At 39.3% G+C, this 27,855-nt stretch overlaps 3 protein-coding genes and 1 non-coding gene across 4 annotated transcripts; 1 reads left to right on the top strand and 3 right to left on the bottom strand.

The window, feature by feature from the left end:
* Window positions 1-124: 124 nt before the first annotated feature.
* On the bottom strand, window positions 125-11,674 carry ttll1 (tubulin tyrosine ligase-like family, member 1). Its single transcript, XM_088348308.1, has 10 exons — window positions 11,337-11,674; window positions 11,129-11,245; window positions 10,124-10,332; window positions 9,157-9,337; window positions 8,392-8,529; window positions 8,210-8,318; window positions 7,182-7,325; window positions 7,024-7,110; window positions 3,777-3,940; window positions 125-851 (listed from the first exon to the last, which is right to left on the bottom strand). Exons 2-10 carry the CDS (start codon window positions 11,239-11,241, stop codon window positions 728-730), a joined length of 1,269 nt encoding a protein of 422 aa, XP_088204434.1. The 5' UTR covers window positions 11,242-11,245; window positions 11,337-11,674; the 3' UTR covers window positions 125-727.
* trnay-gua (transfer RNA tyrosine (anticodon GUA)) lies at window positions 5,772-5,858 on the bottom strand. The gene is given in 2 exon segments: window positions 5,772-5,807; window positions 5,822-5,858. It is a non-coding gene; the product is annotated as a tRNA-Tyr (tRNA).
* LOC148356955 (uncharacterized) lies at window positions 11,177-19,589 on the top strand. Its single transcript, XM_088348311.1, has 7 exons — window positions 11,177-11,257; window positions 14,482-14,548; window positions 14,655-14,684; window positions 17,274-17,379; window positions 17,501-17,572; window positions 17,717-17,768; window positions 17,836-19,589. Exons 1-7 carry the CDS (start codon window positions 11,192-11,194, stop codon window positions 17,905-17,907), a joined length of 465 nt encoding a protein of 154 aa, XP_088204437.1. The 5' UTR covers window positions 11,177-11,191; the 3' UTR covers window positions 17,908-19,589.
* Window positions 19,585-27,171, bottom strand: mcat (malonyl CoA:ACP acyltransferase (mitochondrial)). The gene is made up of 4 exons (XM_088348310.1): window positions 26,684-27,171; window positions 24,796-24,883; window positions 21,778-22,133; window positions 19,585-19,932 (listed from the first exon to the last, which is right to left on the bottom strand). The coding sequence occupies exons 1-4, from the start codon at window positions 27,047-27,049 to the stop codon at window positions 19,651-19,653; spliced, it is 1,092 nt and encodes a 363-aa protein (XP_088204436.1). The 5' UTR covers window positions 27,050-27,171; the 3' UTR covers window positions 19,585-19,650.
* Window positions 27,172-27,855: the final 684 nt, after the last annotated feature.

The following is a 27,855-nucleotide window of genomic DNA, read 5'->3' as shown; positions in this document are numbered from 1 at the left end:
TGTACTGACGCTTGTTATGATGTATGGCCTTTTGTGTAGCTTGATATTACTTTACTTTGAAAGACTCCTCTTGAGAGAAAAATCTATTATGACGACAAAACCGGGTAAAAAAGGAGACTCAATATAGTGTTCAAAAAGTTTATCGCTAGTACATTTTACAATTATATATATGTATACATATTTGTTGTATAAACATACTTACTAATATAACATGATAGAAGTAATAGGATATAAATTCAAACAAAAACCCACAAGTATAACAAGGCAGATGTTGTTTTTAGTTTGAAAAGAGAAAATGAACCAAAAATATACAATACATTCCATTTTGCTTCTTGTTTCAAAATAAAAGAAACAGATACTTACTTTATTGGCATAAATAAAATAAAATGACATCCAACATGAATTGTTAATACATTTTAAAACTATACCATTTCCAAAATACATAACAATACAATATAAATAATATCATATAGTTCCAAGCAAATAACCAATGTTCAAAAAAGACAGGGGTTGTTTTTTGTTTGGAATTAGAAAAATAACAAAAAATATACACTGTATCCCATTTCGCTTGTTGTTTCAAAATAAAAGAAAGAAAGAGTTCTTTTATTGGCATACAAAAAAATCAAATGACATCCTATGAGAGAAGTTAAAGGCAAAATGAGGCACAATCCAACATAACTATAAAATAATTGTTATTTATTTGGGGCGTCCATGATTTTCTAACGAGTCACTTCCACGTAGCCGCCATCGCACGGAGGCTACCGCTACCTTTGGCGCCCTTTGACCCGAGCGACTGACCCGAGCGGCTCCGAAGGTCGGTGTTGTCACTCTGAGCCTGCTCTTCGTCGTACCTAAATATAAATATATCACAGATTGGCAATCTGTATGGATGGATGGACGGATGGGTCTGTAGGTAGAGGTCGGTGGAATAAGGTAAGGAAGGAGAGGTAGGTAGAGGTAGGTCGGTAGGTTAGAGAGGTTGGTAGGCTGAAGTAGGTATATAGGAAGGTAGAGGTTGGTAGGCTTAAGTAGGTAGGTAGGTGGGTAGGTAGGTAAGTAGGTAGGTAGGTAAGTTGAGGTAGGCATCTAGGTTTGTAGGTAGATCGGTAGGTAAACAATTGGTAGAATGAGATAGATAGATAGATAGATAGATAGATAGATAGATAGATAGATAGATAGATAGATAGATAGATAGATAGATAGATAGATAGATAGATAGATAGATAGATAGATAGATAGATAGATAGATAGATAGATAGATAGATAGATAGATAGATAGATAGATAGATAGATAGATAGATAGATAGATAGATAGATAGATAGATAGATAGATAGATTTAGGTAAAGAGAGCAATCTTGGTAGGTAGGTACATACGTAGGTAGGGATATAGAGGTGTAGGAAGGTATATAAAGGTTGGCTGAATGAGGTAGAGGGATGGGCACCGCCAGGCTGTACTTGCCCAAGAAACACCACAGGAAGTGTTGCCCCTAGGACCCCAGTGGTTGAGGGATCCACCTACTCACTTACCACAGAATGAAGTAGTTAGGTAGATAGATGTAGGTTGGTAGGGAGGGAGGTGATAAAAGATAATAGAGGTAGGTAAATTGAGGTTGGTCGTAGATAGAAAGGTAGGTTGATAGATAGAGGTGGGTAGGTAGGTAGGTAGGTAGGGAGAGGTAGGTAGTTAACTAGATAGAGCTAGGTAGATAGGTAGGTAAGTAGGTTGGAATAGCTAGGTAGTTAAGTAGTTAAGCTAGCTCATTAGGTAGGTAAGTAAGTAGGGAGGTAGGTATGGAGAAAGAGCTAGGTAGGTAGGTAGGAAGGTAGGTAGGTAGGTAGGTAGGTAGGTAGGAAGGCAGTTGCCAGCTATCGAGACTCAGATTGGTAGAGGTACATAGATCCAGATTACACTGGGGCGTCTTAAAAGACCCAGAGGTGGTCAGAGCTGGTACATGCAGCTAAGTTTAGCAACCAGCAGGAGAAATTATTAAGAATCCTGGTAAAACATTGCTTGAGCAAGCTTTATTTATGCAAAGCAGCTTATAACAATTGCGACGAGCAATAGCTTGCAGTAAAATAACTAACATAAGTGGCTAGAGGAAAAACCTATGGAAAAAAGGTTGAGATGCCTAAAACTTTAGTAAGATAGGGACCAAAGGTATCACCCTCTTTAAGTTGTGTAGTATGATTATAAAGTTATATATCTGCGAGTCTAAAAAAAGATCATAGCTTTCAGCTAAGTGGTTAACATGCATGGCTAGAGAAGGAAATGGTGGGAAAAAGTGGAAGAGGCCTGAATGACAGAATTCAGCTGTGGAAGGCAAGTGACACTGGAAGGACGAAGCACAAGCAGCTAACAGTAGCGGTTAGCCGCACGCAAAGGCCTGCAGCCAAGTGTTTAACATGAGCAGCTAAAAAGGAAACAGTGCAAAAAAGTAAAAGATGACAATGCAAGCATTATTTTCACAGAGAAGCTAACAGTGAAAAAAGCAGCAAGATAGTGGCTGGAAAAGGAAACTGTGGGAAAAAAGTGCCAGATGCTTGAATACCGGGACTCGGAGTTCATGAAACAGAGGACAAATCAAGCTTAATTTACCGTATTTTCCGCACTATAAGGCGGGTTATAGGGCGCACCCCGAAAAAAATCGTTTTTGGTCCTATATTTTCCATACATAAGGCGCACCGGATTATAAGGCGCTACAATGGGAACGTGGACAAAACAGTCAGATGATTCAGTCCAACTGATTACCCCTTTAACATTCCCAAAGCTTGCAAAGACGCAAATACGTGCGGATGCGGTGTCCGTACCATGTCACTCAAATGCATCGTTCCATCATTCGGAAGGTTAAAGTCTTGGGATTCAAGAAATGCCAACCATTCCTTAGTTTCTGTTTTCTTTTTCGCTCGCAACTTTACTGTGCATATGACACTAAACACTTGGAATTGAGTTGAATTTAAAAATAGACACTCCATTCCATCCATTATCTGCACCGCTTATCACAGAAACATCGAGTTAATTCTGAAACAAGATACACGGAAAATATATAGCCGGAGTAGCTCACCGAAGTTGTTGTGTTCAATAATAATGTGCAGCCATGGTCCTCTTATATGAGTGTAGTAAATCCAGGAGAGTAAAATATTTACAAATACAGAATGGTAAAACATGTTTCCTCTATGCCGTAGACAACCCTGCTATTCACATTCATCTTTTTCGGCCAATTGCAGGCTTTGTTTTGTCGCTTCAGCCAATGCCAGCCTGTAAATGATAAAAAGGATCCGCCCCCTTTACTTAAATAACTTTAGCCAATAGTGATCGATTCAAATGATGATTGACACATTGGTTAGCCAATGAAACGCCGGTAAATAAATCCCAGCATACACCACGTACTACTTGGCGTTCAGGGGAAAATCAAGTCGGCGGCTGCAAGTTAGTTGGAAAACTTTATGTCGATCCATATATAAGGCGCACTGTATTATAAGGCTCATGGTCAGCTTTTGAAAAAAATAAAGGCTTTTAGGTGCGCCTTATAGTGCGGAAAATACGGTACATGGAGAAGCTAACAGTAGCAGGTACCAGCGAACCATAGCCTGCAGCCAGGTGGCTAGCAAGAGTGGCTGGAGAAGGAAATAGTAAAAAAAAAAAATCCTGCCTGAACATCTTAAAAAAAATCTGGTTTAAGGGTTCAAACATGTGTTTTTGCCTATTATCTGAACATATCGTGTTTTATTGAAAGAAGTTAAGCGTTTTTCGGCAATTGAGGTCGCTAGGACTCACAGAAGCTCGTAATTTCCTAGCGCGTCTCTGGGCGGGCTCCGGTTCCAACGGCTGTCGGGCATCTCGCCGTTTGGCATGACAATGTTGAGCGTGTCGTTGACGAGGTTGTACTTGAGAATGCGGTCGTTGGCCGTGCTAGAAGTTAACGATGGCGAGGCGTTGACCTGGAGGCGGTCAAACAAAATGATTCCTTAATATCTATTGCAGGGGTTTCCAACGTGATGGCCGCATGCACGAGAGTGCCCCCTAAGGACAGCTGAGGTGCCCACGGACCTGTTCTGAAAAAAGCTCCCCAGTTCACTGGGGTCATTGTGATTTTCGGGTAAAATGATTTTTCACTGGTTGACTGAGTCTACTTAACCCTATTTAAAAAAATTAACCTGGTAAAAATATAGTAATAACATAATAATAACAAGATACATTGTTATTTTAGAAATTCAAGTAAATTAATTGCAATTTAGTAACAAAATGCAGCTTGTAGATTGAAAATGGTTGGAAATCCCTTATCTACCGCACCGTTTTCACCTTTAGCATCCAAACACAATGAATCTGTTCAAACAAAAATGTGCCTCAGGGGCAAGATGAAGAATGTCATGTCACTGCGCAAACATGGTCGGCATTTCCGTTCTTTAACCTTAACATTCTGACTTTTATTTCTATAATTATTAATGCTGGTACTGGTAACCATGGAAACCAGTATTATCTGTTTCATGTGAGGTAGCAAACCCCTTCCCAAAAACATCTGCCTGGAGAAGGATTGGCCCCACTGTACTTGCCCAATTAAAGGAAACGTAAACAGTGAATTTATTTATTTATTAAAATGTATTTCTTTTTTTATTGTATTGCATTTATTTATTTTTAATTTTTGATTTATTTTATTTTGTATGATTTTATTTTTATTGTTTTTTTGTTTATAATTTTTGTATTATTATTATTATTGATTGAACCCAATTAGTAGGTATTTTTTTGTATTTTATGTTTTCATTTTATTTTAAATTCATTCAATGGCATTTTAATTTTATTTCATCTTGTTGATTTCTTTTATTCAATTGTGATTGTTTTTTTGACATGTAATTCATTTTTTTGTAATTTTGTAATGAAATTTCTTTAAATTGTATTTTATTTGTCATTCATTTTTATTATCATTTATTAAGTATTTTTATGTTATTTTAATCTTTATTTATTTTTATTTTCTGTATCATTCCGGAAAAAAAAAATATGGTGTACGATTATTTTGTATTTTCTACGGGAAAATACGACAGTTTATACAGGCATGGTGCCGTGGAGGTTGACATGTATGATATTTTATTATGTGTAATATGTTATGTATATGATATTTTAATCAAATTAAAATGATTTTAAATGTTACAACCTAATAAAATAAACTTCCACTGGTGGATAATTTCTCCTATTCTAATTGTAATTCAATTTTATTTTGAATGAAAAAAACGAGAACATACTACAATAAAATGTATGAAGAATATTCGATTGTTTTTTCAATTCTGAATTAAAAAGGGTAAATAATAAATACATAAAAATAGAAAAATACCTTGTTGATAATAGCCAGCAACTTTCAAAAAAGATATAATGAAATAAATGTATGTGAATGTATTTTCCTTCAAAATAAAGCAATGTAAACATGACATATATTACATGCAATACCAGTAATAAACACTAGAGGCGCTTTTAGACTTCCTTTTCCTCGTCTTGAGAATTCAAACAGCGTTTTCCTATGATATCATCATTTTCTTTCTTGCATGTTATACATTTTTATATTTAAAAAAAATGTTTTTATGTTAACCCTGGCGAACCCTCGGGTCATATTTTTTCAAAGATGCGTTCTTAGGGTCTCTAGAGTTAAATGGACCAGGAAAAATATAAGTAGTTTTTTTATTAAGTGAGTTTTATCAATTAACGACGATTTTTAGGACAGTGTTTTAAAAATGACTTTACGTACTTAATGAAATTCATTTTAAAAGCATATCCAAAAAAAATTCCTTCGAGCCGGATTTGAACCAGCGACCTAAGGATTTCAGCGATTTCCACTACAGTCCTCCGCTCTACCAACTGAGCTATCGAAGGAGATGACTGAATGATCCTACCAATTGTTTAAGAACATTCCTTGACTAACTACATTTGACGACATCTTTTGTTTTAAAGCGTCAAAATCTTACCTGGACCCAAATTATATAATTTCACCGACTTTGAAGATTAGAAAGAAGGTTGGATTCTCTTTGCTAGCATGCAAATACCTTTAGCATCGGGTTTGCGTGGAATTAAAATAACTATACTAACCATAATAATAATAATAATAATAATAATAATAAACGGGACCCGTATCCATACAGTCCTCGGATGCAATTTCTGTTTTAAGTCAGTATTCTTGTAAGAAGATGTTTCTTTACGAATATGATTAAAAGCTTTAAAACTCATTCAGACCCGGTCAAAGTTCTTTTTCCGACAAAAATGTTCCGGAAGCTATCATAGCTACATAGCTAACTCCTTAGCCGAGTATAAAAATGGATTTGAAGGAACTGTTGTCCGCTTGCAGATCATTTTTGCGAATTTTATTATATTTAGAAAAATCCACAGTCACACTATATATTTTTGGCTCATTTTAATTACCATTTGACAAAAAATTGGTGCACTGGCAGATCATTTTTGCTTATTTTAATTATTATTATTTAAAACAATGTTCTATTGACATAATTTTGGCCCACTTTATCATCATTTGACCAAAAAATGCTCCGCTTGCTTGATAATTTTTGCTGATTTAAATTAATAATTTACAAATTTACAGTTATACTGTATATTTTTGGCTCATTTTAATTACTATTTGATAGAAAAAAATGTTACACTGGCAGATAATTTTTGTTCATTTTAGTTATAATTTAAAAAATGATGTATTTGCCCATTTTAATCATTATTATTTAAACAATGTTCAATTTACATCATTTTGGCTCATTTTAATTATTATTTGATCAAAAAATGTTCCTCTTGCAAATCGTGTTTGCTTATTTTAATGATTATTATTTAAAACAATGTTCTATTGACATATAGTTTTGGTTTCAATAAATTAAATTTTTTTAAAAAAAGTTTAGCATCAGGCATCCTTAAAAAAAACGAATTTGAAGGGTAAGCGTATGGTAATATTTATGTGAAACTCGAAAGTGAAGTATACAAATGCAAATAAAAAGTCACTTTAAAAAAAAAAGAAAAAGTAGAATTTAAGACTTTCTTGACCCACCTCGATGAGCCACGGCTTGAGTTTGTCATCGATGATGATGTCATAGCCGTAACACTCAAAGCAGTGTTTGTCATTGTTCATCACCGGCTGCAGGGGAAATGATGCAACCGTGTCGGGTTTTTATCATTTTTATATATATTTGATTTCTTGACACTCACAGCCACGGCCTTCAAAGACTGCACCACGATCCAGTGGATTTGATCAAAAAGACGACTGGTCACCTCCTCCCCCCTGGTGCTTTCCAGGTACAGACGCAAGTTGCTAACCGTCCACTTGCCGCCATGGACTGGATTGTAGTCGTCCTTAAACACGCAAAAAAAATCTAAATTTAGTTGTACTTTGTCGCACCTTTCAGACCCCGAAATATAACTAAGTGCAGAAAAATCTTCCCCCCTTCGGGGATCCGTAGAGCAAGGAATTATAGAAATCTATTTTGGGTGAGCCCTGTGAGCTGGCTGGCAACCAGTTCATCGGGGATGTCTTCTGCCCACTGCCCCATGATGGATGCGATGGGCTCCAGCACCCCCCGCGACCCAAATGAGGATAAGCGGCCCAGAAATTGACGGATAGATATTTTGGGTGAGTCCAGAGAGTAAAGAATAACAACAATAATTTTGGGAGCAATTATGGGAGCAGGAAATTAACAATAATGTATTTGGGGGGAATTCAGAAATCTAGGAATTGTCAATAATGTATTGTAGGGAATCCAGAAGCTGGGAACTAAGAATAATGTATTTTAGGGAATTCCTAAAAACAGGGGTTCAACAATATTGTATTTTAGGGGAATCAAGAAAGCAGGGAATAACAGTCGTGTATTTTGGGGGAATCTGGAAATCAGGGAAGTACAATAATGTGTTTTGGGGGAATCAGGATAGCAGGGAATTACAATAATATAATTCTGGGGAATTCTGGAGAGAGGATAATTACAATAATGTGATGTGTTAAGGGGGAATTGGAAAGCAGGGAATTACAATAATATTATTTGGGCGAATTCCAAGAACAGGGAATAACAATAATATATTTTTGGAGGATCCCCAGAGCAGGGAATTACAATAATGCGTTTAGAGGAACCCGGAAAGCGTGAAATTTCAATATCCTATTTTCGGAGGATTCAGAAAGCAGGAAATTAAAAAAAATCATTTGGGGGGAATCTGGAGAGCAGGTAAAAATCAATTTAAAGGCTTACTCCGTGTTTCTGAATGGCCACGTTGGTGAGGTGCACGAACATGTTGTCCAGCTCGCTAGTGCTAGGCGTGTACTTGACTGTGCAGAAGCGGCAAAATCCCAGTTTGTACCTAATGACATTGAACACAACGCAGGGTTAGCAATAAACGTCATGATGGTCCCCAAAATTGGGCGGACTCTTACATGTAACATTTGAGGGGGCGGTACGTTGTGACCAGGACGTAGAGACGAAGGTCGAACTTTTTGCCGCCGATCAGAAGAGGGTTGTCGATGTACAAGGAGATGACGTATGCTTCTTTGCCGCTGGACGGTGCTAGAAACCTGCGCCCATTATCAGAAGACAGCTCAGTCACTACGGAAGCCCAAACAATGTTTCAGGCTTTTATCGTTTTGGCAACCCTGTTACTGTTGTATCCATGTGCATGTTCTGGATCGTCTTACTTTCACGTTTTGTTTCGTTAGAGCTAGTGTTATATTGTTATAATTCTAGTCTCACCGTCTTGGCACTCTTGTTATTGTTCTGTCCACATGTGGCAAAGCTCTATGTGTAGTCTCTTTCTCATGTTTTTTTTTTTTTAATTTAGAACAAGTTGGTAATTCCTACATACTCAACGTCGTCTTACTTTCATGTTTTGTTTCTCTAGGGCTAGTGAATGTTTAATTGTTATATTTCAACGTTTTGTCGTCATGGCATTCATGTGTTTCTGGGAACGTTTGTGTTGTCTTTCTTTCATGTTTTGTTCAGTTGTAACAGAAACCTACAAGGCTAACAGAAAAAGCTGTTATAAAGTTTGGGTTCAAAATGACCAACCAAATCATTGAATCCAATGTCTCTTGTTGTTTCTCAGATACAACCCCAACAAAAATTGTGGAATGTTTACTTTTTTATACAAGAAAAATTTGGAAAAATGAGGGGTTTTCATTCAACACTAAACTACATGTACGTACGTGGACGTTCGGCTGTCCCGCGACCATTTTTTGATGTGCGCCAGTTTGTTGATGAGGAAGATGCCTTTGCCTTGCGCCTTCCCGCACGGCTTCATGATCCATGTGCTAGATGGGTTCTTGCGGAACTCTTCCACAAAAAGGTTGTAATCCGCCGGGAGCATGAAGGTCACCGGGACGAAATCTGAAGAAGTTAGAATATTAACTCTGTTCTCCAAGATGGGAAATATTTATCTGGCCATTTTTGGGAGGGTTTAAGGGAGGGGTCGGGAACTTATGGCTCTTTTCATGAGTACATATGGGTCAGAGATAAAATTTTACCCGTGCAATTACTTCTATGTTGTTCGAATCCTTCATTGTGTTCAACCGAGTTTGTTGTGTGCAAAACCAATACAAAACTGGTAAAAATAATGGTTCCGTCCATTATATAAAGGGCTCAGTTTCGACTACAGTTTACAGTCAAGGTATCACACCAACAGACCCTGTTTTGGCTGTACATTGCTGAGGAATGCCTTAGATGGAAGCTCATGAAATAGTGTATGTTTGCTGTTTGAGACACTTTATGATGAAACCCACAGAAAAAAATGTAAACTCCCAAACACGCCAGCCAAGCACACAGAGCAATTTGATTGAGTGAGTTGTAGGGGTAGGGAGATCCCTGCCCACACAGCACGCTGTACACTTTCTTGAGATGCCCACTGCACTGAGGGAAAATAATTAACACTTTTCTTTTGCAGCATTTTGTGAATTTTTTTTACAAAAGAACTGCTTGCACCTTGTTTTGAAAACCATTATTTATGGAAAAAAAAGAAGGTCAAAATGAGCCTCAACGATCTCAAGTCACTGGGGGGGGGGGGGGGGGGAGTTTAAAGTTGTGTATTGTTGATATGGGTCGCAGAGTCTGGCATTATTTCAAACATTTAAATTGGTTTACTGTATAGCCAAAGAATTGCAAGTTTTCGTTTTTTACCGAGGTGGATGTACTTCCCGTTGTTGTCCTTCTCGGCCAACAGGCTGTTCTCCTTCTCCAGCTCCTTGCGGTATCGCTTGATGTTCTTGATCATCAGGTCCTTCCTGGTCAGCTCGTAGTGGTTGGGGAAGTGGTTGACCATCTGCTCGTCGCTCAAACGGTAGCCCGTGTCCACGCTGAACACGTTGCGGATGGTCTGGATGCTCATCCTGGCAACGGCCAAATTGGTAAAACCAAAAATGAGGTCACAGGTATCGGCCCGATCAAGAAAAGAAACAAGTTGATAATGGGTCGCTTGACGCCTCGCTATAGCATTCAGTCAGCAGAGAATTTTGATTAGATGATAAAAAGATTAACAAATACTGCATTTTATAGGGGGCAGCACGGCGACGCAGTGGTTAGTGCGTGTGCAGCAGAGTTCTGAGGTCATGAGATCGAACTTTCCTGTGTGGAGTTTGCATGTTCTCCCCGTGCTTGTGGGTTTCCTCCCACATTCCAAAGACATGCATGTCAAATAAATTGGCCTGTTCAAAATGTCCCTGGGTGTGAATGAGAGAGTGAGTTGTCTGTCTCTGTGGAAATGGAATCGTGAATACATATTTACAATAAAATACTCCTACATACAGGCAGCACGGCGGCGCAGTGGTTAGCGCGTGTGCGGCACAGTTCTGAGAACCCCCTGCGTGGGTTCAAATCCAGCTACCGGCCTTACTGTGCGGAGTTTGTATGTTCTCCCCGTGCTTGCGTGGGTTTCCTCCAGGCACTCCGGTTTCCTCCCACATTCCAAAGACATGCATTTCAGGTGAATTGGCCAAATTGTCCTTAGGTGTGAATGGGCGAGTGAGTTGTCTGTCCCCGTGTGCCCTGCGACTGGCTGGCAACCAGTTCAGGGTGTCCCCTGCCCACTGCCCGATGATTGCTGGGATGGGCTCCAGCACCCCCGTGACCCTACTGAGGATAAACGGTGCAGCTAATGAGATGAGAGATGAGATGAGTCTTTATTACCAATAAAAATTCCAGTCGTCATTTTCCGTCACTTGCACCCAGTCCCTCTTTTCAAAGTTATTAATGAGCACGGATTTCTCGATATCCGTCACCCACTTGACCTTTCCAGACATTTTTCTGCAAGAAAAAGTAAGAAAAAGATCAAATGTGGGGCCAAAAATATGATTTAAAATATGAATGGTTGCTATTATCGTTAAGATTGTCTCACCGGTGAAGGAAGGCGTGCAAAGCACCAGTCGTCAGCTAGCAGGATTCTGCACGCTGTATTCAGACAAGACGTTTTTTTACAGAAGAATATATTTGCGAAAATGAATTTGAGGCGGCATGTTTTGATCCAAATAACCTAGCAACCGAGATGCAATGACAAACGCCAAAGTGAGTTTAGGCGTTAGGACCCAGACGCTCACTCGGAAATCTTACTTCCGGGGGGCGCAGTTGTTCTGCGGTCGGATTATTACAAAAAAAACACTATTTATTATATTGTTTTTATTAGAGAAGACTAAAAATGTACTTCGTGATTTTGACGAACACGCAAACATCTAACAATATTAAGTTGATTTCCTTCACTATATCATAATGAGCTGCGGTTGACCGTTCTCCATGTTGATTGACTGTAGGTGAGAGGCAATCGGTTTGATTTAAGCTTTACTGTATCTTTCACGGGCGGGGAATCTCGCTTCCAACGCCTGATAGGCAAACCGGGCCCGCCCATGCGAAGCACTTTAAGAATAATTCGAACGCACCACCTCAAACCATGCAGTCTAAACGTAGCTGTGTCAATGTTTCCTTTATTAAGAAAATAAAAACAAAATTAATGGAATTTGTTTGGGACGTATTCATGATGTATAAGTTTTCATTTTAAAACAAAGATAAGCAGATGGTACAATTATATTTTCCAAGTTTAATTATTAGAGTTGTATATTTTATTTTCTTGACTAATCTCATATGAACACTGTAGAAAGTGATCATCCCGTGTGTTGTTGCAATCCAAGATTTCATTTCTTTAACATTACAACATAAGAGTTGATCCTTTTTCTGCTGCAGGGTATGTATCCTGCGTTTTCTTACCTTCTCTTTTTGTTCAGTTAGGCCTCTTCGTTTTGGCACTCCTTGTTATTTCTAGGTGTGTATACATATCTTCTCCTTTCTTTTCCATTTTTGTTCAGTTACTTTGTCCTCCTTTCATGTTTTGTTCAATGAGAACTATTGAGTGTTCCCTATTTGTAATGTACAATGGTTAGCACATTCGCCTAACAGGCGAAAGGTCCTCGGTTCGAGACCAGGTGGAAACATTTGTTGGCCTGGAGAGAGATGGGCGCCACCAGGCTGTACTTGTCAAAGACACACCACAGGAAATGGTGCCCCGACTACCCTCGTGGTTAAGGGATACACCCACCCACTCATTTTAAGTTCAATGGTCTAGTCGCCATGGCGCTCTCGTTGTTCTGTCCATATGTGCGTACATACCTTGAGTTATCTTATGATGTTTTGTTTAGTTAGAGACATCCCTCGTTTTCTCTCTTTCACTTTCATGTTTGTTCAGCTAATTTTTGTCATATCTCATCAGAACCGCCATCGTTCTTTCATATATTGTTCAGTTAGAGCGAGTTGTGTTCCAACATATCCTGTTTTCTTAATTTTATGTATTGTTCTGTTGTAGCTTCATTCATGTTTTTTCAGTCAAGTTGTTATGTCGACTTACATTGCCTTGTCTTATTCTAATGTTTTGTCCCAATAGGGATGTGTCGCAAATCATCCCCCATTCATGTATTGTTCCGTTAAAAAAATTCCCCAATTTTTTTTGGTTAGCTTCCTTCATTTTGTGTTCAGTTAGAGCAGGGGTAGGGAACCTATGGCTCGGGAGCCACTTATGGCTCTTTTCATGAGTACAGAATTTCCCTTCGGGGATGAACAAAGTATCTATCTATCTATCTATCTATCTATATGGCTCCGAAATAAAATGTAACTATTGCACATCTCTCTGTGGCGTTCCTAAGTCAAGTGATTCCATCTTGATTTTGGTCCATATAAAGCCGAACAACTTAATGCAGATGTTCGATAAGAAACCATTCAAACCGATAAATAAAAACGCTGGCAAAGGACTTTGATTGGGTGAGCACTACAGGTGGGCGGATCCCTGCGCACAGCGCAAGGCACTTCCTTCTCTCTCTCTCGCTCAGTGCAGTCTACACCGAAAGTGATTATGACGATATGCTTATCGTTTGCAGTAATTTGTGACATTTTTACAAAAGAACTTTGCATGCACATTGTTTTGAAACCGTTATTAAGGACAAATTTCATGGAAAAAAATTGCCTCAACACTCTTAACTTAAGGTAGAAGACAAATTGTAAATGGCATATTTACATTGATTTGGGACACAGGATTTGGCATTATTGTCATTTCATACATTTGATTAAATCATCAAATGACACACAGTGAAATAAAATGGGCTGAAAAATAAACTTTTGACTAGAGAGCGTGTGTGAAGCTAGAGCCAGTTGTGTTCCGGGTTGTCTTGTCTTACTTAATTTACGTTTTGTTCTGTTATAGCCTCTTTTCATGTTTTTTTTAGTCAGAATAAGTTGTTATCCCTACAGACCCTATTTTGTCTTACTTTAATGTATTGTTGAGGTACAGACATATCCCTTCCTTCTTCGTTTCATGTTTTGTTCAGTTACTGCATGTTTGTGTTCCAACATGTCTTTCATCAGCTCCCTTTCATGTTGTGTTTAGTTAGAGCTGGTTGTGTTCCAAAAAATCCTGTCTTGATATTTTGATGATTTCTTCAGTTGGAGCTTAATTTCTTGTTTATTTCCCGTTTAAACAAGTTATCCCTACCTACATGGGGTTGTCTAAATTTCACGTTGCGTTCAATATCCTGCGTCTTCTTTTTATGTGTTGTTCAGTTAGAGCTCATTTATGTTCCAACATGTCTTTTGTCATCTTTTCAGGTTGTGTTCAGTTAAACCTAGTTGTGTTCCAAAATTTGCTGTCTTTTTACCTTATGATTGTGCTTCCTTTAGTTTTTATTTTCAGCAAAAACAAGTAGTTATCTCAGAATACCATTTGTTGTCTTAATTTAATGTGTGTTTTTTTCCCAGTTTCAAATCCCGTTTCTTCCTTCATTCATGTTTTGTCCAGTTAGAGCTAGTTGGTGTTCCAACATACCTTTTGTCATCTTTTCATGTTGTGTTCCGTGTCAATAAATAAACATTCGATGATTCAAAATAAAATGGCTTACCGTATAAAGAAAACAATAAGAATCATAAAAAATTGTGAATGAGTGTGACTTACTGCACTGTGTTGGGGAAAAACAAGTTTTGCATTTAGCCTCCCTCCCCCACCTGAACAGGTAAAGGTGTGGCCAAGCCAGGTGGTGGCAGTTAACTCAACAACAAAGAGATTAAAGGGACGCTGCTGTAAGTACAATAAATATTCATATATATATATATATATATATATATATATGAATGAATAAATGAAAAATGTTTTTTATTTAATATAATGATTTTGTGCTTCTTACAGGGCGGCGTCCATTGTGGTCTATTAACAAAGGTACTTTTATCTTTTTCCCTGTTATAAAAAAGGACAAGCCTGGTTTAATAGCTGGTCAAATTTTGATTTTAATGGACATTATAATTAAGAAGCGGCACCGTGGCTGACTGCTTAGCACGTGTGTCTCACAGTTCAGAAGTCCGGGGTTTGATTCCTGCTACCGGCTTACCTAGTTTTTCTCCAGGCTTTCTCCCCACATTCCAAAAACATGGTGGGTTATTTGGCAAGTCAAGCTACCCACCCCCCCCCCACCCCCCCAACTTCGTGAGGACTAGAAAATAAGGGAATGATGATTACAAATAACATGTCTGGATGGAGCAGCAGTTGAATTGCGCAAATGTGTCCCTTTGCATAAACGGCCAGGAAGCAGAAAGGTTCTTCATCTGAGAAATTATTTCTTTATTAAAGGGCCACCGTGTAATATTTGACCACTAGATGCCACTGTATTGGGTTCACACAGAGGTCGCTAAGTTGTTAGAAGCCGAGAGTTCTTTTTTTTTTATTGCTGATTATCGTGAAGAGCTACCAGTTTTATATGTATTTCTTAAATAACATGTTATTACTATGTTATTACTAGGTTGTAATAAGGCTAAAATAGGCTCAGTCAAACACCAAACAGTTAGAAATTAATGAGGGCCATGATATATTTTCAGAACCCGTCCGCAGGCTACTCAGGTGGTTTCAGGGGGCTACCTGGTCCCCACGGGCTCCAGATTGGAGACCCCTTGAGTAGTGCGTTCAAAAAGTAGCACGACAGAGGATCAAAGTAGCAAAACGGCATCATTTTTTTGCCCAAACTTTTGAGTTTTTTGGGGGTTCCTCTAGCACAGGCGTGGACAAACTACCAGCCATAGTCCACACATCCAGCCCACCCCCCAACAAAACTTAAAAATATGCATAAAATGCTCTTTCAAAAAGAACTACTCATGAAAAGGTGTTTATTTGGTGCCACTCTTATCCCCAATGTACCCAACATTCAAGTAACTGGATTGATTTCTATTGTGTACAGTATTTATTTTATATCAAGTTTCAAGAAAAACTTCTGAGCAAGCCATATAGCATTTTGCATATTATCAAATATAGTGCTTTATAAGGAAATTTTAATTTAATTTTGAATATTTGGCAACAAATTTGAATAAACGCTTTGCCTCGGGACAAAAATAACGATATTTGTATAAAATGTACTTGTCAAGGTTAGTTTATTGCACAAGGTTGTTGCGATTCTACATAGTCTTTTCTCCGTTTTATTGTCATTTATTACTTTTGCTTGAATAGAATATGCAAAGAATGGATAAGCGTACATTATTTTTTGCTCTTGTGTGTTGCCGGGCTTCCGGATTTGAGATTATCAGTCGATAAAAAAAATTCTGAAATGAATATATATATATTATTTTTTGGGCTGTTTTGCCATACTTTAACCCAATGCAGTCCACGACTCAAGCGTGTCCACACTTGCTGTAGCAGCAAGATGGCAGACAATCATGTCAGCTCCCTCTTCAAGTTGTGTAAAGTAAATACACTTTTCTTGACCTATGAGTATTCAAAAAATGCCTGTTTATAGTAGTTTTTGCCCACTATTCAAATCAATATACACTATATGTGTTTATGCTGTCACTAGCCGTATAAGCAACTCGCATTATTTAACTCGTCTTGACATCCGGCGTTGCTCAATTAAAACAATGGAATATTATATTATTATTTTTCTTTGATTTTTGGCTGTCGTCAGTCTTAAATGAGCACATATTTAGGTTTAGCGGTTAGCTAGTATTGCCTAACATTGCTTTAAAACTTCTTTAAAATAGCAGATTGTACCCAATATATTAAAAAATACTGTACCTAAACAATGATAATTACTAAATTATCTAGATAATAAAGGTAAATCTACTGTTAAAAACCTGGAAATATAACATTTTTAAACCATTGACAGTACTGTACCTTCAATCCGTGCTTCATATTTAATTATTTCCATCTTCGACTTGATCGTTGTTGTCACTTTTAGCCATTTTTCCTTACCTTTGTCACCAACTTTCTTGGGACCCACTATTATGGGCAGAAAAAGTAAATACAACAAAAAAAAATCACAATAAAATGAGATGTAATCCCTCTCAAACACAACTGTGATGGTGCCGATGGACTGAACAGGAAGAAGAGGCCGAGCAGGGCATCTATGCCATCTACTGTGTAATTGACACGGTTTTTCTTCTTCTTAGCGTTATTTTGCCAGGGCAAAGGCCTGTAACTCAATGGAAACGGGTCCGTGACCCACTTTTGGGTCTAGACACTGCTTTAGGGGTTGCTAGACAAGCACAACATCAGCAACTGGCATTAGAATCCAGCCCCTGCAGTCATATTTTAGATTTGACACTAGGTCCATTTGACTTTGAGACCCCTCTCAAAGTCAAATGGACGTAGGGCTTGTTTTCAATGCCTTAAAAAAATGAACCACTATTGTGTGTACGTGACCTTGTTTGGTTAGGCTGACTGATAATAGAACCCCTCCCAGTCCTCCCGTCCATGTTGACATAGGCAGCACCGGAACGTTGCCCGAGCGCGTGCACGACACTCATTTGCAAATTTGGCATCCCTCAGCCGACAAGATGGTGGAGCAAAAACGAGAAGAAGTCATAACCTCGTCTCCCCCCCAGGCGGGACCTGGCCACTGCGTCACGGATCAGCTAAGGGACACCACCATCAGGTTTTTCCAACACAACCTTGGGGGAAGATTTTCTCCCATAATACCCACAAAAAAAAAAAAAAACATTTTTAATGGTACTTCTGTCTTTTATTTTAAATTCCTCCCCCACTTTTCTTTTTAGGTCAGTGGGGCGCCAACTGGCTGCCATTGGAGACCAACTGAACCGGAATCAAACCCAGAACCTGTGGATCAGGTAGACTGATGTCGGACATTTTTTAGTTTCGAGCTGTTTTGCAGTGTGATGTCAAAACTGTAAAAAAAAAAAAAAAAATCCCTGACCAGTTAAAGTCCCAAAACTTCCTCAATTTCTCAGTCAAACCTTGTCCTTGTCTTACAGGGAGCTTCAATGTCCTTTGTGGCGTTTCCGGGTGGAAAGCGGGGCATTCTGGGTAAGATGCGACCTGATTCCATTCAGTGGTTTGGGATTTGTCTAAGAGCACTATTTGACCCTTTCAGGTTTCCACTTTGAAAGCCGGAAGTTGTAGCGACGTCACAAACGGCGCACTTTTCATGAAGAAAAGGCCTTAAAGAGCGACTTTTGGCCACAAGAATGTGAAATCTTTTATCGTGTGTTTGTTTTTCACCTATAACAATTTTTCTCAATTTCATGCAGACTTGACCTTCAGCGAAAAATTCTACTTCTATCTAATTTCACTTCCGCTTTAAATTTGAAGAGTGCTGTTGACTTTAAAGCAGGGATATTTTCAAGTCTAAATGATTAAAAACGGAATCTAGACTGCCAAAAGGCAAATTGACAAATTTGTATAATATCTCCTGACAAGCAATTTGTTTTTCTAAAGGTTCAAATTTGTAAACATTCTAAAAAACATTTTTCATAAAAAAATTGGGTACGATCAGATAAGGTAAATGTCTATTTTATATATTTTTTTCCATATTTCTAATTTTGCAATCAGGTATTCATTTTAATTTTTTAAAAATAAATATAAATGCATGATAACAATTACACAAATTCTAAAAATAAAAGCACTCGAGTAACGAAAATTAAACTAAAAAATATATATAATAGGTATTTTACTTTGCTTTAATACAGTGTTTCAAAGCGAATTTGACGAAATTCATCTAATAATAAATCATTAATAATAAAAAATAAATAAAACATGTATATTCATAAATAAATACTGAAAAAAAAAAAGATATGTTTTCTTCATGCCTTGCCATGGTATCGGATCGGGACATTGTATTGGCAGCTTGCAGGAATCAGCAATCGTTTTTGTCCCTCCTGGCCTGCCACTGACATGTACAGACGCTGCCCTACTTACAAACGAAATAGGTTTCGGACCATCGTTAGTAAGTTGAATTTGTTCCTTCAGTGCTATATTTTGTATGTTTAGGGTTTATACAAGTATGTTAAAGGCTCGTATAAGTAACCTGTATTGTTTTAGAACTGAAAAATAAACATTTCATAAAATAATCTGCTCTATTAAAGATAAATAAAGTGAAGTTTAACCTACTTGTGGAAGATGGGCTTCAAGAGATAGGCGACTTCCTCCTCCGTAGTAAAAAGTGGCCATTTTCTCAACCGCATCAAGCTTTCTTATTCCACTTTCATTTCAAAAGAAACGACTCGCCCCTTATTTACAGATTACACCAACCATATTGAATGGATGCACGAGATATTAAACAATAAAAAGGTCAAAGTTTTTAGCGCACTGGAGATTGACACAAACTAGGAAGAGTAAGGCGGATTTCTTCTTCAGTGTGGATGCTGGGTGACCTTACACAGCGCCACGCGGCTGGAGGAAGCACTACAGTACTGTCCTGTACACGCAAAAAGATGCACACAATACAAAATCTAACTTGCAGCAATGTCCGGTTATTTTTCGACATCCCGAAAAAAAGGATCGTATCTACCGTTTTTCGTAAGTCGAATGGTCGGAAGTAGGGGAGCGTCTGCATTAACCTATAGCAGCTTGCTGCCTTTGTTTGAGTAGATCACAAGGACATTTATATCCAAAGTTAAATTATTGTAATATATAAAAAGCCTTTTATAAAAATTAAAAAGTGATAAAAATTACATAAAATATGAAAAAGGGATTGGGGCATCACCCTTCCCCTTTATAAATTCAACAGCACAATCTAGTATGTAGCATTTCTGAGGTGTTATTCAAATGTATTGGGACACTGAAATGTCTTTCAAAGGGAGCTGGACTTTCTTGTTTTTTCACCAAATAAAATGGCTTCACAGAAAATTCACTGTCCCTTTATTAAGTCTTGATTATAATCAGCATTAAAGGTAAAAAAAAACTTGATTCACAATTCCTGGTCATCCATGGTGGCAGGGTCGATGTGCCGGTAGCCGGCGAAGGCTTTGCGGTTGCAGCGCTGCAGCGTGGCCCCCAGCTGGCGGCCGGGCCCCACCTCGTATACCTGGGGGAAGCGCTCTCCTTGGGCCCGCTCAAAGAGCTCATGCAGGGTCTGCTCCCACTTGACAGGGTTCGTGAGCTGACACGCTAGCTGCCGTCGCACGTGATCGGCGCTCATGTAGCGCTTGCCGTCCACGTTGGAGTACACGCTGATCTCAGGGCGACGCACCTGTCGGGAAGGTACACTTTCAGGGACCTTGAGGAAAGCACCCGAGAGAATTTCCTCGGTCCTAACTCTTAGCAGAAAAAAAGCTGGTTATGATTTAGACCACCGCTAAACCCTACACCCTAAGCCCAAACCATAACCCTTTAACACTAGCCCCAGACCCCTTAAACATAACACCATAATCCAAATCCTTAGCCCGAACCCAAACCTTAAATCTTAATGCTAAACCACAACCCTGTAAATCAAACCCTAAATTAGAATCCTAACACTATTAGCCAGTCTTGAACCTTTTGTTGCTGATTGGCCCAGAGGGATACCAGTTTGAAATAGCTTTGTAAAATAACCTATCATACTATTGCTATGTTATCACTGTTATTACCAGGTTGTAATTATTAGAGTTAAAATAGAATCAGTAAAGCCTTAGATAGATTAGCTCAGGAGGTAGAGTGCTCGTCTTGGGATCAAAAGATCGTAGGTTCGATCCCGTGTTATATGTCGAAGTGTCTTTGGGCAAGACACTGAATCCCTAATGCCCCCAATAAGCAGGTTGGCACCTTGCATTGCTGCACGGCCGCTATTGGTGTGTGAGTGTGTGTGTGTGTGAGAGTGTGTGAATAGGTAAGGGTGAAACACATTATAAAGCACTTTGGGAAGTCTTCATTGACTTGAAAAGCGCTATATAAATGCAGATCATTTAACATCATGAAAGTTACAAATCAAATACATCCATTATCAGCCTCCTTATCCTCAGTACTATCGCAGGAGTGCTAAAGACCATCCCAGCCATCTTTAGGCAGTAGGCAGGGGACACTGAACTGGTTGCCAGCCAGTTGAAGAGTTAGAAATCAAGTTTTCTAGAAAATCCCAATGACCCTTTACTGGTCAGCTATATTCAGATCAGGTCCCTGGACTACTCAGGTGTTATTTGGGGGCTACCTGGTGCCGGCGGACAGCGCGTTGGAAACCCCTGCTCTAAAAGCTAACATCCTAAAACCTGACCCTAAATGAGAAGCCTAATCCCTTAAACTTTAACCCTAAATTGGAACCCTAAACCTCTATCTGAACCCACTAAAAACTAAATTCCCTCATATGTTTCAGATTTAATTTTCCCCCTATGTTCTGGTTCGGAGCCTTCGCTCTGAAAACGCTGGTCGACTAGTGATCCCAAGAGCCAAGAAGAAATCAGCAGGTTCGGGAGCGTTCTCCATTCGGGCCCCAGTGTTGTGGAATGCTCTTCCCCCTGAGATTTGATCTGCATCCTCAGTGGAAATGTTTAAATCTATTCTTAAAACACACTTCCATTCTATAGCATATGAATAATCTATACTCTATTTTGACAATATCTGTGTATTATTTGTTATTGCAACATTTATTGCAGCCTGGTCATCCTGGAAGGGGGATTACCTAATGTCCCTTCTCTTTTCCTCATGTCGAGGTTTTTGAGTTTTTCCTTGCCCTCATGTAGTCATGTAGGTTCTAGATCTGGGGATGGTTTCATAATAGTCTGTGGTTTGCAATAATCTGGTCTGAGCAGCCCTTTGAGACTTCTTGTGATTAAGGTTGTCACAAATAAACATGACTTGACTAAATCCTAAACCCTGACTTCCTAAAGCTTACCCAAAAACTGTGATAGCTCACGTAACCTTAAATTGTAACTTTAAACAAACAACTAAACTGTCCCTTTAATGAATCATAAAAACAAAGGGGCCTCATTGTAAACGATATTGCTAATACATTTTATTATTTAATAAGAATGTTGTGATTCCTCACGAGGCAAATAAAAAAAGATCTGTTATCATTTTTACAATTTAAAAGTGTGCCACTTCATAATAACCAAAGTGTCCTGACCTCCAGTTGCCGCAGGACATCCCGAAGAGGCTGGACAGCGGTGCTCATCATCTCCGTGTGAAAAGCTCCGCTCACCGGCAGCATTTTCACCCGCAGGAAGTGGAACCGTGTGGCGTTCTGCCGCAGGTAGTCGAGCGCCGCCCGGTGTCCGGCCATCACTCTGCCGTCTGGGAAAAGATAGCTGGCCACGGCGCAGGCCGGCTCCTGCACGCCCAGCCCGCGGCAATGCTCTTTGGCTAGCAAACAGGCGTACTTGTAGCGCGTCTTAGCTCCGCCCACCACCGATAGCATGCCGCCGGGCGCGAGCTCAGACGCTTGCTGCATGGCCTCGGCGCGCACTTTCACCGCGTACAAGGCTGGAAGAAAGATTAAGTACTGTATTTTCTGCACTATAAGGCGCATTGGATTATAAGGCGCACTCCCCCCAAAAATAGTCTATTGTGAATTTTATATATAATATTTAAGGCACATGAGGAATCCCTGTAATATGACAACTGTTTTTTTATTTTTAATGATTTTGAAGAATAACAATGAAAGGGATCATTTTTTATCCCACTTTTGCCTTCAAGGGTTGAAACTAGGGCCATCAGACTGTTGAGAAGCTGAGACATGTCTGTATGTTGTCACCAGTTACACCTAGACACACCCTTAGAAAATGTATAAAAATACAAATTTAGTATAGTTTTTCAGATGGTGATCGCAGTTTTACGAGATTGTAGGGGCGTTGTTGGGAGATGAAGTATGTTCCGGAATTCTCGTAGACGACTCTAGCAAAACACGAGGAAAAGCTCCCAAAAGTCAATAGGTAATTATAAATTCATGTATTCTTAAGGTTTTCTTCGTTTTCTTCATGTTGAGATTTTGAGGTTTACCTTGCCCTCGTGTAGGTTTTAGATCAGGGGATGGTGTTATAATAGTCTGTGATTTGCAATAATCTGTGGTCTGTGCAGCCCTTTGAGACTCTTTGTGATTCAGGGCGTCACAAATAAACATGACTCAACTTTGACCTGGGAACAGGTATGATTTCATGCTATGGTCTCAGCTGTTTTCCAGCTAAGAAGCGCATTCTACACTCACTTGCCGGCATGTGATTGCAAAACAAAATTCAAGCAAGGATAAAAACCTATTTCTGTGTGTTCCCATTTAGATAACTAAATGTTAGTAGCAATTGCAATGATTATTTTAGTTAGGGTCAAAACCTGAGTGTTTCCATTCAATAGAGACCAAAACTGTCCGGATTTTCCAAATGGTTCAACAATAGCATTCAATTTACTTTGGGTACATCTTGGATTGAAATTTCATGAGTATTTTACCTTAAAGGGTTAAATTTAAGTGAACAGCGCCCTCCTTTGGGGAGCACTGTTAGGGTTTTTGTACATAAATCCTTGGAAAAAAAACGAAGTGTCATACGATTACATTATCGATTACATTATCACAGTGCATCACATCGCAATGTCAATTAGACTTTGGTCAATTGTCCAGCCCTACTGATCACAATTGATTAACATCTAATGCAATGGGAATTGAACCTGGATCGCTGCTGGGTTTGAACATTTTTTATTGACACTTTTAATAGAAATTAAACACATTCACAATTTCACCATATCATATTCTAACCAGATCCTGTCTACAAGACTACTATGGTCCTGACAACACATGAAAAGACATTGGTTTTTATCTCATCATCACACTCTTTTGAGTCAAGCTACCAAATCGCTGATTTTATTATTTGAAGAGAATATTGTCAGACATTAAACCAATCCGTGATACAGAAAAAGTTAGGGACCACTGAAATACAGTATTGTATTGCTGACTTAATGAAGCGCACAAATTTTGTACTGAATTAGGAGAAAGGCATTGTGTGAAGTAATTTGCTCGTTCTGAACTAAATGCAGACAAATGCATTGTGGGACGTGGTGGGTCGTTCTGTAAGTAAACCAGCCTTTCTGAATTCATACAGATGCTCCCCTACTGACAAACATTCGAGGTAGGAAAAACGGCAGATACAAACCATTTTTTTCGGGATGTCAAAAAAATATCTAGACATTGCTGTACAGCTTACTTTTCCTAGTTTGTGTGTAAACATACTATACTGTATCTGCAGCACATTAAGAACTTTGACATCTTTATTGTATAATATCTCGTGCATCCATTCAATATGGTTGGTGTAAAATGAAAAGAAGAGGCGAGACAATTCTTGTGAAATGAAAGTGGAATAAGAGAGATTGATGCGCTTGGGAAAATGGTTGGATAGCTTTTTTTCACCCACCTTCTAACACGGAGGAGGAAGTAGCTTAACTCTTGAAGCCCACCCTCCAAAAGTAAGTTAAACTTCACTTGATTCATCTTTATAGAGCATATTATTTTATGAAATGTTTATTGTTTAGTGCAAAACAATACAGGTTACTTATACAAGCCTTCAAAATACTTATATAAACCTTAAGCATACAAAATATAGCACTGAAGCGACTTACGAACAAATTCAACTTGCAAATTCGTCCGGAACCTCATCTCATTCGTAGGTAGGGCAGCGTCTGTATAAACGCACAGCCGCACCTATTTAAATTGTTACAATTCTTATTTTGTGCTAAGAAAAAGTGGAACAATATTTTATGGCATTTTTTTTATCACTTTCTGTTTAACTTATCTTTAACATATCTGGCAATGAGACTAAAAATTGTGTGATAATGATATAAGACCTCATTCGATTCCCGTTGCATATAATGTTATGCAATATTTACCAACCATCCATGTCCCTACCAGCCTGGTAGGATTCCGTGCTCCCTCATTGTCCTGTTCCATCCCTGTCAACCACCATTATTGGGAAAATGTATCGACTGATCAACAAATGCACAAATATGGATCGCATTTCCATTTCTGTCCTGCATATAAGGCACTCAGGATTCTACAGTGCCCTTTCAAATTTCTGGCAAATATGGGGTTTTTGGGTGCGCCTTATAGTTTGGAAAAAAATATATTCGAGCTGTTCCCATGGTGACCGAATGAGCCTGAGCTTACCTTCGGCGAAGCTCATGGCGCCGGAAAAGACAAGCGCGGCGAATTCACCGACGCTGAAGCCGGCGGCGGCGACGCATTTCTCGACAGCCTGGTGAAATCGGCAACATGATCATAATTTAAAAAGAGAAAACATAACTAGAAAATGAGTAGCGTGGCACGATATATTGTTAAAACCAATCATGAGTGTTTTTTTTCTCATCTCATCTCATCAGCTGCACCGCTTATCCTCAGTAGGGTCGCGGGGGTGCTGGAGCCCGTCCCAGCAATCATCGGGCATTGGGCAGGGGACACCCTGAACTGGTTGCCAGCCAGTCGCAGGGCACACGGGGACAGACAACTTACTATTTACCATAAATTACGAAATACAGAGCACCCCGGATTAAAAGGCACAGGATTAGAAGGGGGTTGAATCGTTAGAGGGGTCCGTAAAGTTGAAAGGTAAATGCTTTCTCTATTAAATATTTGTTAACAATGTCCATCTGAGTTTAAAGAGCCTTTGTGCTTTATCTTTCTACCACACCTATATTCTTTTATGTTACCTTTTGGACAGCCATTCAAGGGCAAACTCAATAGGTAAGAAGAATTGACATTTTTAGCAGCACCATCAACCCCCTACCCAAATTAGCCAAAGTCACATGTTTTTGGATCAAGGTGCCAATTTCAAAGCCGAAGAAATACAATATTTACGAATAAGCAAAAAAAAAAAAAAAATTAGAGAACGAGGACTATGTCTTGCATTTGCTTGACATCGGTCCTCAAAGATTAAAGGAAATTCCAGCGACCTGATATTGACGCTGATGACATGGATTAGAAAGAGATAAGAATGGAGTTCTTTGGAGATAACTTCCACTGCTGTTCAATTTGGGTGTATAAGTTGAGGCCATGATTTTATGGGTGCAAGAGTCCAAATATTGTAAGTACGTTGTAATTATTGAATAAAGTACCAACTGTCAAACCTCCTTTTTTGCTCCAGTTATGTATAATATGAATAATGTTGGCCAAAACAAAAGCTGATTTCTCTCCAAGATAGTTTTCAAGATGTCACTGCAGTCTTTTATATGCTGACTGTTTTCTTGAATATTTATACAGAAAGATGTCACAGGTGAGGATTATTTTTTCTTGTCCTCACCAGTTCTAAGCCAGCTGCTAGGTTCCAGTCGAGGCGACCCACCAGACAGAGCAGGGAACGCTGCTGCCGCACCGCGGTTGGGGAGATATGCAGGAAGGGCCAGCCCCCCTATGTCAGCTTGTTCATGATGCACACGCAGGTACATGCATTTCTTATATTCAAATAAAGTCAGCTTTTTTAAATCTCTCTTGGGGTTTGGTCAGGAGGTAGAGCGCTCATCCTGGGATCAAGAGGTTGCAGGTTCGATTCCCAGCTCCTCCGTGTTATATGTTGAAGTGTCCTTGGGCAAGACACTGAATCCCTAATGCCCCCAATAAGCAGGTAGGTGCCTTGCATGGCTGACTCCCTATTGATGTGCGAGTGTGTGTGTCAATGGGTAAGTGTGAAGCACATTATAAAGCACTTTGGGAGGTCTTCATTGACTTGAAAAGCGCTATATAAATGCAGAGCAATTACCATTTAGTTTGGGTTGACATTTGGACTATACTTGAAAAAGGCTTCACCTTAATTTAAGCATTTGCCTGCTACACGAACAAAAACAAAACAACAAAAAACTGTGGGGACGACCATCACGTAACTCTCTAGCACCACCCCCCTCACCAATTCCTCCTACTTAAATGTTCCGTCCCGAACAGCGTTGCTAAAGGAAAGATCAAGGCAGACGAGCATGATGAAAAATAAAGGATCTGGGGTCTTTGGACTCAGTTATTAATTTTCAACACATACCTACTGAGAAAATATTAAGCTCGTAAATCATACTTTTGGGTTGCAGTGCTGGAGCTTCTCCAAGGCCGCCATCGAGGTGACGAAGACGGCCGGCTGGCAGTGGAGCGTCTTGTTGAGCTCCCCCTCGGGACCGTCCCGGCACAAAGCCAACAAATCGTAGCCGAGGATCTTGTGGGCTGCCTCGAACATTTCGCCGACTTTAGGGTAATGCAACAGACCGTCCACCATACCCACGAACTGGCTTCCTTGGCCAGGGAAGAGGAGGACCGTGCGCTCGCTGGGGTCCTTCCGTACCCTCGGTTCGGCAACCGGGGAGGGGATTGAGGCATTCCCGGACTGGAGGCTGGACAGCAGCCGGCGCTGGGAGAACCGCTGCCGGATGAGCAACGAAGCCGACATAAGGAAAACTATATTTGTTCTGAAGTAAAATGAGTTAAGGTGTCAGAAGCAGCGCCAAGGAGGGCGCCATGTTGGAATTTGTTGCAATGTTTACTTCCGAGTTCTTCTAGCGTTCTATTCCGGGTTTACTGACGTATTTCATCCGATACCTATGTTGCATTCTTGAAAATTGGAAAATCGGTATTTTCCCACTCTGATGGTACCAGATACGACCTAAAAAGCGTTCCAAGAAAGGTGGGAAGTCGGGGTTTCCCAACCTCCGACCAGGAAAATATAATTGAAATGACACTCGAGGTTAGAGATCCAACTCACAAATTCGGGGTACTGTGTAATATGTTTTATCTTGGTCCGAGCTTAGAAAACTCTGACTTCCCACTTTTAGTAGTGCAGCAATATGACGATGAAAAAGCAATAGATCTATTTTTTTCAGTACTCTGTAGCATTTTTTTTATCCACAAAACTATATTCTGTACATCAAAAATTTAAACACCCATTTTAAAATGTTGTCAAAGAATTGTTTGGGAGGATTTAACCTTTAAATTTGATATACATTCCAAACGTACACATATATATCATACCTGTCAACCTCCACGGCTCCATGCCCTTACAAACTGTCGTATTTTTCCTTACAAAATGCACAATAATCTTAAACCATATTCTTTTTTTCCAAACGTGTTTGTTTATGTAGTTTAACATGTTATATTGTACGTGTGTTTCGTTATATCATATCATATTCATATCATATTCATCTCATCTCATCAGCCGTATCGCTTATCCTCATTAGGGTCGCGGGGGGGCTGGAGCCC

This window comes from Urocampus carinirostris, chromosome 11 (genome assembly GCF_059441175.1).
Source record: "Urocampus carinirostris isolate Australia breed hairy pipefish chromosome 11, RoL_Ucar_1.0, whole genome shotgun sequence".
NCBI lineage: Eukaryota > Metazoa > Chordata > Actinopteri > Syngnathiformes > Syngnathidae > Urocampus > Urocampus carinirostris.
This window is presented reverse-complemented; position numbering and strand designations above follow the sequence as displayed.